The sequence below is a fragment of the Rhipicephalus sanguineus genome, chromosome 5 (assembly GCF_013339695.2).
Source record: "Rhipicephalus sanguineus isolate Rsan-2018 chromosome 5, BIME_Rsan_1.4, whole genome shotgun sequence".
Lineage (NCBI taxonomy): Eukaryota > Metazoa > Arthropoda > Arachnida > Ixodida > Ixodidae > Rhipicephalus > Rhipicephalus sanguineus.
In genome coordinates, this window is record NC_051180.1 from 69,338,480 (window position 1) to 69,349,426 (window position 10,947).

A 10,947-nucleotide genomic window follows, 5' to 3' on the forward strand; every position below is an offset into this window, starting at 1 on the left:
CCACCTCACGGTGTGTTAGGCGTTGACGAAATTAAACTTGTATTGGAAAAGCGCCGAATGGGACTGTCGTTCCAACGGCGCGTTTTTTTTTTTTTTTCGAGCGTGGTGGCACAGATGTCCCCGCCCCGTTACAAAGGGGAGCTCATAGCATCCATCCATCCAAGAGCCCTGTGAGAGGCAAGTGTGAAAGATAAAAGGCGCGTTCATGTCGCCTCCGTAATGTGTTTGAAAACTATCCGTAATAAAAAAAAATGGCTGGTAGCTTAGTGGGCTCAACGCCCGCCAGCCATCGTCGCGGACTGAGAGGTCATGGGTTCGATTCTCGATAGCGGAACTTTTTCTTATAGTTTTTTTTCTTTGCCATCTGATGGTGTTCATTTTGCTGACGTACTTCCGTGACGGAAATACGTCATGAAAGTCTTGGTGGAGCCCGGCATAAAGCACCTTCGTGTTAGAAGGCAACAGATAGCCCATCAAATGGCTGCGAAGCGACGGTGACGAGCCGAAGACCCCGAGTACGAACGACGAGATAATACTAGGGAACGGGAAAGGCAACGGCGGCTGCGAGAATACGCAACGCCATTGCGCCAACGACGACGTGCCTGTGGAACTATATGAGAGGTGCGAACGCTTGGTTTCAGCGCGAGGTTCTCTCTCTGGAGTTCGAACATCCGTGTCGTGTCTGTGAGGTTCTGTGGTTTAAATCGAACCTCTCTGTGCTCATAATCGACGCAGAAATAACCTAGCATCACCTAGCTAAATTATACCGACGACCTTGAAACAACCTAGGAACAAGCTGCATCACCTAGCTAAGGCCTAGATACACCAAGCTAAGGCCTAGATTAGCCTTCAGAATCGTCCAGTTTCGCTGATTCAAGCCTTGCGCGGCTTAGTGCAAGCTTCGCTTTTTTACAGTCAGCTTAAAAAGCTCCAATGCTAAAATCTTCAGTTCGAACGCCTAAGAGTTCTTACCATTGACAATATATTTGTTTAACTATCAGGCATTCTCCCCCTTTTCGCCACAGGCGAGACTGTTGTATGGTAGGAACGTCGACGCAGACGTGTAGTTTGTGCGACTAGATGAATTCCTGCAATTTTGACAAGTTATTTCGCACGGACGTGATGTATGTGTCTCTGTGATATTCTTTGATTCGCTTATAAAACGCCCGGCATTGTGATGCACAAGGAAACACGACAACTACGTCGCTTCTTCAAAGGAACAGGCATCGCAAAACGTGGTGACGCAGCAAAATGGCGGTCTTATTCATGCGTGTTTTGATCATCTGGAGGGTGCGTCCGTTCCTTTATTCACGTTTTCTTTCGTACCTAGCGAGTTTTATGAAGCTTTTCCTAAAAGGATTGTGCACGAGAGCTAGTGGACCACTGCTTCGCTAGCATCATGCCACCTAACAATAACAGTTGAACATGCAATGTCATGCCTCCTCCTAGCAGAACATTACAACCGTTGCTCTCGGTTTTGGATTAACGTAGTAAGTACGTGAATGCGCAGGGTTGACGCACAATAGAGAGAAATATGAATTTTGAACGTTCAGTCATTGCATGGCATCTTTTGGGGTAATGGTGAAAGTTTAAATACATACATACATACATACATACATACATACATACATACATACATACATACATACATACATACATACATACATACATACATACATACATACATACATACATACATACATACATACATACATACATACATACATACATACATTTCACTTATCTATTTTTGTACACTTTCTGGCTTTTTTTAGATAATTCAATCCTTTAACGTAGCATTCAACGTTCACTTGGATCACGCCTCAATAGCATAAGAAAAATAAAACAATGATGATGGATAGAAAGAAGGAGCAACAAGTAATATCGTTAATTCTCTGGTCCTTGAGCATGTGGTCATAAACGCTGTAACTTTGGCACACCAAATACACGAAATCTTGAGTGAGGGTAAAGATGTTTCTTTTTTTTTCACATAATCTGTATTGAGTTACTTAAATAGTCAGCGCATTTTATCGTGAGCTAGTAATTTCTGTACCTCACAGATTCGTCTTGAATGTGAACAGACTTGGAGTGAGCGAGACCGTGAGAGCATTTCGTTAGCAATATTTTCCTTTCAGCTGATACAAATGCTGAAGTAATACGGCAATGTTAACAGGAAAACAAAACAAGATATCGAAGACCGCAATAAACATACGCTCGTTGCCACAGTTGCCGGTACTGCGACAACGTTTCACTGCCCAGCCACTTTCCTGCAGTGGTCGTAAAAAATGGGGCCGTATACAAAAGCAGCATCAAAGCAATAAATTGCATGTAGATTGCCCCAAATTAAATCATACATATTAATGCATACTTCCTCCACAGTTGAACAGCGTTAAAGGCGTCGCGCTGTTATTCTATGCTGTTCATCGCTACTACGTGATTAGTAAACCATTCATTCCATTTATTTATTCATCGGGCAACTGCCTACACACGAGAAAACTAAACAAAGCCACTTTTTCAAAGAATATGAATAAATTATTGAAAGTGATGTAATTTAGGGGGATGTAATTAGGAACTGTGCCAACACTTTAATAGAGCCATCACCGCCATCGTAGGATGAACTAGGAGTGGCTCATTGCTACCGGCTGCTTGGTGCCACGTTTGTTATAGAGCCACTGAACCAGTGGCTTCTTCTGTCAACACAAAACCGACACATCACAGCGTACAATAATGCCGTTTGCCGCCTACTGAGCAGCGCTATAGATTTTTACCGAAGCACCGAAGCCGATGCTTTGAACATCGCAAAAAAATATGCCTGTCGAGAAAAAGACCGCTTTTTGAACCTGCCGCTTCGCCAAGATAACTTTCTGCATTATATTGACCCAGAAGTGACAGCGAAAGTTTCCCGGACACTTTCTCGACACCTAGATACACTTTATCATCGTCTTCCACTGAACGTAGCACACGCGAACAGTTATTTATACCTGCATAGGGCGTACCACTAATCCCTACTGTGATAACTGTGGCAGCATAGAGCAATGGAGCAGATAGTACTTGAATGCCCCGCGTATCACGGCGAGAAACAATTGTTTGAGCGACAAGTGGACATGGTTTGCCACGATCCGTTAACGGTTGCACAGCATATTAAGTCCGATGCCCGGCCCTTCGAAACAGCGATGGGTTTTAGCAGTCACAATTCAATTACCTGTCTTAAATTGGCCTAGTTGGAAAGCTTTAAGGATTGACTATTTCATACTAGAAACACCTTAACTTACCTGACATCCTAGTTCTAATTGTTGATAATTTGTAAGATTGTAATTGTAATTGTAAGTTGTAATCTATAGTTGTAATTGTTGAAAACTTGACAGCCCGTTACAATATTTGTAACAGGTTCACTTGTACATTTCATGCTTGTTTATATTCGTTCTTCTTATTATTATTTTCTTCCCTCTCTTCCGGAATCTCTTTATCCCATTCTCCATCCCGATACAGAGTAGCGTGCCAGCGGTTATATACACGCCCGCAATAATTTGTTTTTCCAATAAAGAGTCTCTCTCTCTCTCTCTCTCTCTTCGGCAATTTAAGAAAAAATGATATCTCTGCTCTCGTGGCAACATGTTCACCTTCATCCAGCAATTTTCCAACAATAGAACCATAATTAGACACAGCATCAGACTTAGGCTTTCCAAATAGCGTGGACGCTTCATGTGATTAAATCAAGAGATTTATAGTACCATGTCTATGGAGAAACTGCTGTTGCAATTGCAGTGATTTGTATATAGCCCATGCCTCCACCTCCATGCTTCCAAGGGACCCTGTGAGGCAGTAGTGTTTTTAGACCTCTGTAACGCCACCCTCGAACCTCCCTATTCTCCCTGACCGCGCCATATCTTACATATCATTTCATGCCTTAATAATAAATCCTGAATTAAATAAAAGTCACAGGGTCCCTTATGCATTCATCCAAGACGACTCCAAGCCCGCCACGGTGGTCTAGTTGTTATGGCGCTCGACTACTCGCCCGAATGTCGCGGAATCGAATCCCGGCCGTGGCGGCTGCATTTTCGATGGAGGCGAAAATTTTCGAGGCCCGTGTACTTAGATTTAGGTCCGCGTTAAAGAACCCCAGGTGGTATAAATTTCCGGAGCCCTCAACTACGGCGTCCTTCATAATGATATCGTGGTTTTGGGACGTTGAACCCCAGCTAATATTATTATAAGACGACTCCAAGGCGAAAGACATCTTTTTCTTCTTAGTCGGTATATTGACGCTGCCCCGCTACCCACCGAAACCTTTGCGCACCTAACGTTGGTTTGCACGGCCTCCAGGATCGGAGGCACTTGGTTTTGCAGTGCCTTCGTGATCGGCCCGGCTTTGACCAAGGTATCATGTCATACGATGACGTCATCATCTGACGTTACGTCACATGACATCATGATGACGTCATAATGACGTTACAAATTTTCGCGATCTGTGACGTCATCACGTGATGATGATTTTTTGCATCACTCGGTCCCCGACGCTGCTGGACGCCAACGATAAATTTTCGCGCTTGATTAGGTATCTAAGGCTTACGCCTTAACATTTTCGAAGTATATCTCGGAGCTCTTGGGCCGGGACTGACCCTTGCGCCACCGAACAAAATACCTCATTTTCTTCTTCGCGGTCTCCTTTTATTCTTTTTTTTTCGCTTTACTTTGGCACTTCCCTGACTTCTGACTACTGCTTAATACCACTGGACCTCCCGAAACTTCGCGCATTTGCTTTCAGTAAGACGATAGCTGCGTCTGCTAGGGAATGGACATTTCTGCGAAACTGCCTAGCCATGCCAAAAGAGCGCACGATCCCATTTTTCCGGAAGAAACCTACAGTAGTGGAAATATAAACACCGTTAATGGCTTCTATTAGAGAGAATGTTGATGGAAGAGAAGCTCCGTTTTTACAGCGAAGCCGTGTATGACTAGGGCGCGTCCGTCGTCCGCGGACAAAAACATGTGCCACGGAAACTTCGCAAACCCCATTACTCACCACTGTGCCACTAAAAATGTAGAAGGAAACACATGGGCGGCAGAAATCAATTAAGTTCATGCACAAAAGGCCACGCGCATGCGGTGACCCAGACAACATGACGCATTTCGCGACAAAAAGCCGAATGCTGCTAAAATGGAAAACTTGAAAGGAGCATACGATAAATTCATAAGGGACTTTCCGGACAGACATTTCGTACTTAGTTTCGGGGTGTGCGATCGGCTATGGTTTGAAATTCCGTGTCGCCTCTGTATTTTGCGCTAAACAGCTCCGAGGCGTGAAAGCCTGGACAACACGCGGATTGTCCACACCCGCATATCATCACGTGTATGCACATTCTGTTGTATGAAGGAAGGAGAAGGAGAAAAAGGAAAGGCAGGGACGTTAACCAGTCTAGATGGACCGGTATGCTACCGGTATGAGTTAGATCGCTGGCCATGGGGGCAGAACCTCCCTCCCTGAATTTTTTTTTTGAAATTTTGCATGTGTACATATACACGCACACATAAAAACACGCGCACGAAGATACATAAAGGATGGCGGAACTCCCTCCCGAAAAGAATATCTGACTACGTCCCTGCATAAGTTAAATCCCCGGCATACTTTTTCAACATAAAACATAGAACAAATAAAGTTGGCTGGCATTAAACATTTCGAAGCCATATAACTACAGATTATACGCTGCAACCTGCATTACCACACATAGATGAGGGAATGAGAAAGAGCTCATTAAACGGAACACGCTTCTTTTTTTTTTTTTCCTAAGGTTTCAGACAAACGGCACGCCCTTCCATTGGTTTGAATTTCGTAGTCCTACCACCTGGCGCTTTTTGTAGAGAACGCCGTGTACGCAAATACAAGCAGGTATCATATGTGCATGCGTGTGTGCGTAGCCGGTGTCTCTAAAACCAGACGTGCTGTGACACAGGTGGGCCTGAATATAGGCAGGATGTTGCGCGTAGGTAGAGCAACGCAAAAACCAGGCAGACAAGGTAAAGCGCGCGTAGGGACATTTGCCAATAGCGGTGCATGCTTTCTGTGGTTGGCTTGCTCATTGGCTCGGTTTTGGCTTCCACACGTGCGAGCAGGTGCTCGCAAACGGGTTTTAGAAAAGGCGTGTGAACTTGAAAAAAAGAAATGGCACTAACGAAATACCCCGTCGTATTGCCTCACTAAAAAGACGAAGAAAAAAATACGTCGCGCCTCTGACAATTTGACAGGCTGTTCAGGAAAAGAATGAAGAATTGCAGTATCGTGCGTATACGTATACTGCATGCGTAATGGTAAGTCTGTCTGATCCCCAAAGTGGAGCGCTTGCGACGTCGCTGGCGCATTGATGTGAAGGACGATTTGCAAAACTTATAACTCACACACTGAGGTCAAGGCGTGAGCCGATTCCAGACACATATAAGCTCAAGTGCAGCTCTCAATTTCTGAAGTGCTTGAATTCGTTAACTTTGTAAGTTTGTTCCTTTGTAAGTCAGCCGGTACGTGCGTTATCTAATCTCTCTGTCTTTTCTTCTTTTTCCTTTTCCCTGTATAGTAAAAAATTAAAAATAGCGTAATCGGGCCCCGTGCACATCGCCTTCTCAATTGCTAACCTGGCTTCGGTTCTCGGTGCATGCCTCAAGCGTGCTGCAAAGAAACGACCGACTGTGCGCGTAACATTGGACCCTTCAAACTATCCTGGGTAGAATGCCTACTGCAGGTATACAGTTGTTTAGTGCCCACGCCATATTTCTTCCTCTTGCGAATCAGCAAAGGGCCCACTACGCGTCCGTAAGGCAACACGCGTACTTACTCAGCTGTTCACTTTGTTAATGCTTTTGCAGCTGATGATGATTAAATATATCTGAGTGCTGTGTAATGAGTGGGCCTTTAAAGCACCCACTCGTTGCGCAATGCACGGTTGGACGCCTAGCGCTATTCTACACTTCTGCCATGCAAAATTACACGCGTTAAGAGGACTCCTTCCACTACATGACATTCATATAGTGTTTTTTTTTTCAAAGCAGTTTCAAGCAATATCGCGGTTCTGTGTTAGAACACCTGCTTGCGTCTAGGACGGCTTGGGTTCGATTCTCACTCGAATCGATGTATTTTATTAGTATATATTTTATTTGCATCTTTCTAGTTTTTTCGGTCATGGACAAGATGATGATTTTTCTCTCACAACCAACGCTGACACCGATGCCGACACCGAAATTTTGGTGAAACGAGCTCCTTAACGCTATCGCGTTAATATTTTGTCGAGAATCACAAAATAAAAATTCGTCAGACCCTCCGCATTGTGGGAATCGGTTTCATGCGAAGCAGTCAACGTGTAGTTCTATGCTGCATATTTTGGCTTAGAGCCAAGCATTACGAGGTGGATCGACATGTTTTTGTAAGTGTAGCAGTTGTGTGCACATCGTGGGCTTACCAGCCACGTCGACGACACTGGTGTTTATAGGGTAACTTATGGTCTGACGTAACGTCAGCACTCATGCTAGAGCACACGTGTCAGTATTATCGAAACGAAGTGCACTTTACGGTGCTATGATGTGAATATCATGCGTAAATTTCGTTAGCGCATTTTTCCGGGGTCGAGCAACGCTTGGATATAGATTGCTGTATTATAGGAACACAATTATCATGTTTTTTAGACTGCTGTGAAAGCGGAGCCAACATTGAAACCATAATTCACGTTAACCTGACATGACGCCTGTATCGTAGGAGTGCTTATGCATAGGTCGGCAAAAAATGTGGAGCTCACTCAGACTCACTCATGGAATATATTTTGCCCTTAGGGCTCACTCAGACTCAGACTCACCAGAATTTTCCTCAACCGGACCCACTCGAACTCCGACTCACTAAAAATTTTCTGAACCGGACTCACTTAGACTCAAACTCACCTAAATGTTACTCTCTCGGACTCATTCAGACTGAGACTCACGGCTCGATCTGAGTCCTGAGTGAGTCGACTCATGAGTCCGTTAGCGCATAACTAGCTTTTGTCAACGCACTTAAATGCCAATATGTCACATAATCGCTGCTTTACGATACGCATTTTCATCTCGTACCTTGACATACAAGTTATCAGTGATTGCAATACAATAAGGACATTTTTATTGAAAGATATACTCACATAAGATATTTTATCAAGAACTTCTTTTGAAAAAGTTTGCAAAGGAGGGGGGGGGGCGTCAAGGCGCGCCTTTGATCTATAAATATTTAGCTGGAGCATGAATGCTAGTGCGTTGAAGTACCTGTGAGTAGAAGTGAGTATCAACGTGAGCCATCATAAGGACGATAGTAATGCTGAAGTTGAGCAGTTATTCCCATAAGCAAAAAATTTGTAGCTCCCTCATACTCACTCAAGAAATATACTGTGCTCTGGGGGTTCACTCGGACTCAGACTCACCAAACTTTTCCTCAACCGGACTCCATTCGGACTCAGACTCACTAAACTTGTTCTCAGCCGCACTCACTTAGGCTCAAACTCACCAACATATCACTTAGCCGGACTCACTGAGACTCACGGCTTGACCTGAGTCTAAGTAAGTGTAAGTGAGTCGACTCATGAGTGAGTTTGCCGACGTATGTACATATGTAGTGTTTATTGCTTTGTTATAAAATTAGATAGCCAACGCTACAACCACAATTTACGTTGCACCGACATTACGCCTGCACAGGGTGTTTTTCCAAAGCAGTTTCTAGACCTAACGTGGCTCTGTGGTAGAATACCTGACGGCCACGCAGAATGCTTGGGTCCGACACCTGCTGGGATTCTAATTTTTATTCTTTGCTATCGTCGGTTCAACGCTGCCGATGTTGGTTTTTCTTAACGCTCTGGCATTTAACTGACCAATATCCGTTCTCTTCGTTCCTCGGTAGATATAAACTGTCAACCACCTGTGGCGTATACCCGTATACCGCGGCCCGTGGTAACGGGCATGTGCCACACGTGTCTGGAGGAAAGGATTACGATGAACGCGACAGTAATTTCACGTTATTCATGTCATGGACAGACAGTCATATTCGCCAAGCCCTCTTACCCTCCCATGTAAATTTTTGTCTGCACCAAGTTATGGAGGCGGTCACGAGAACACACAGATGTAGGCGGCTAGATAGATACTCTCATAGTGCCTTTAGTTCGCTAAGAAATGCTTCGCGTTTAGAAGTGTATATACCAACGGTTTACTGTAGTATAGCGTCCATACGTACCCTTATATCACATCTATAAGCAATTGAAAGGAGAAGACATCTTAGAAGACACCAAATAATTGCAAAATACTTATTTTGCAACGTTTGTCAAGTTATTGTTTAGTCTTTGCTGCCAGGTCACTATAAAAACGATAACTGATCATTTTCTTGATTTACAGGCATTTCCACTGAAGCCCGTAAAATGGTTCCAGTGCCGAACCAAGAGAGTGGCCGCAGTGTTACTGCTAATAATATTTGCATACGTGGCCATTCAGTCCATACCTCCACCACCGAGGAAGCTTTTCACCGACAGGCCGTTGAGGTGGTTCCCGGAGGTAGACATCGCAAGCAACGGCCTCTCCATGGAGCGGCGGTACAACAAGCCAAACCTGTACCTCATCAACCCGCAGAATGTGTGCCCGCCCACCTCGCGAGTAGACTACCTGTTCGTCGTTTTCTCAGCGGCTGAATACGCCGAGTCCCGTAGGGTTATCAGGGACACATGGGTTAAGGACGCTAGGAGGTCTTCCGGAAACAGAGTGATTTTCATCTTCGGCAAGCCCAGTAGCGCTAAGTTACAGAGCGCCTTAGAATTCGAGTCCGAGCAGTATGGGGACGTAGTGCAGGAAGACTTCCGGGACAGCTACAGGAACCTGACTTTCAAGACGGTCGCGATGCTTCGATGGGCAAACATTCACTGTCCCCAAGCTCGCTTCGTTGTCAAGATTGACGACGACTCCTTGCCTAACCTGGCCAACTTGTACAGGGCGATGCACGGCCAGCCTGAAGACGCTATCTACGGGGAGCTCAAACGCGGGTATGTTCCAGAGCGCAGCCCGAACCATAAGTGGTACATCCCTTACGAGGAGTACCCGAGAAACGTGGTCCCGGACTTTGTAATGGGAGGCATGTACGTCGTCGGTGGTCGCGTGGTGGATCTGCTGTACAGAGCCACCGGTCAAGTGAAGCCCTTTCGAATGGAAGACATGTTCTTAACGGGAATGTGCGCCGAAAGGGCGGGGGTCACCAGGACGCATTTAGTTGGCACTCGTATTGAGAAGTTGTCGTCTCCCTGCGACTACAAGAAGTCCATTTACGGCCACCACGTGTGTGCCAGAGAAATGAAGGAGCTGTGGCACGCCTTGAAGCGCATCGAGTATAAATGCATCCGCCTGTTTTTCAGTGTTCATTTCTGCCGCTGCTACTCTACGTACACGCCAGGAGTGAAGATTGGGACCCCAGTGTTTTAGCACACAACATTGCCCTTATGGATAAAGCATACGTCACCACTTGTAAAGACCACTTTGCTGATATCTGCTAACTAAAAAGGACAATGTGACATACAGCGACGTTAATTGTAATCTTCACTGGCAATATAATGCATCAATGATTGTTGTGTGCATGCCAGCGGTATACAGACGCCGGCAAAAATCTCTGTTTTTCCAATAAAGAGTCTCTCTCTCTCTCTCTCTCTCGCAGTTTCTAAATTCAAAGATTTAAACCATACGCGTGGTGCCTTAACGGCTACGGTGTTGTGCTGATCAGGACTTGTGCGAGGATTTCATACTTGGCCTTGGTGGCCGCTTTTCGATGGATTGAAATGCAAGTATGGCCAAGTACTTAGATTTTGGTGCACAGTGAAAAATCCCATTTGACAAAAAATCAATCCGGTATACCACACTACGGCATGCCAGGCGTAACACAAATCTGTTTCATGTAGCGAGGACTTAGAAAAT

The 10,947-nt window shown here is 45.0% G+C and overlaps 1 protein-coding gene across 1 annotated transcript; it reads left to right on the plus strand.

The window, feature by feature from the left end:
• Positions 1–9,492: 9,492 nt before the first annotated feature.
• LOC119393728 (lactosylceramide 1,3-N-acetyl-beta-D-glucosaminyltransferase) lies at positions 9,493–10,606 on the plus strand. The gene has a single exon (XM_037660848.2). It carries the CDS (start codon positions 9,574–9,576, stop codon positions 10,459–10,461), a length of 888 nt encoding a protein of 295 aa, XP_037516776.2. The 5' UTR covers positions 9,493–9,573; the 3' UTR covers positions 10,462–10,606.
• Positions 10,607–10,947: the final 341 nt, after the last annotated feature.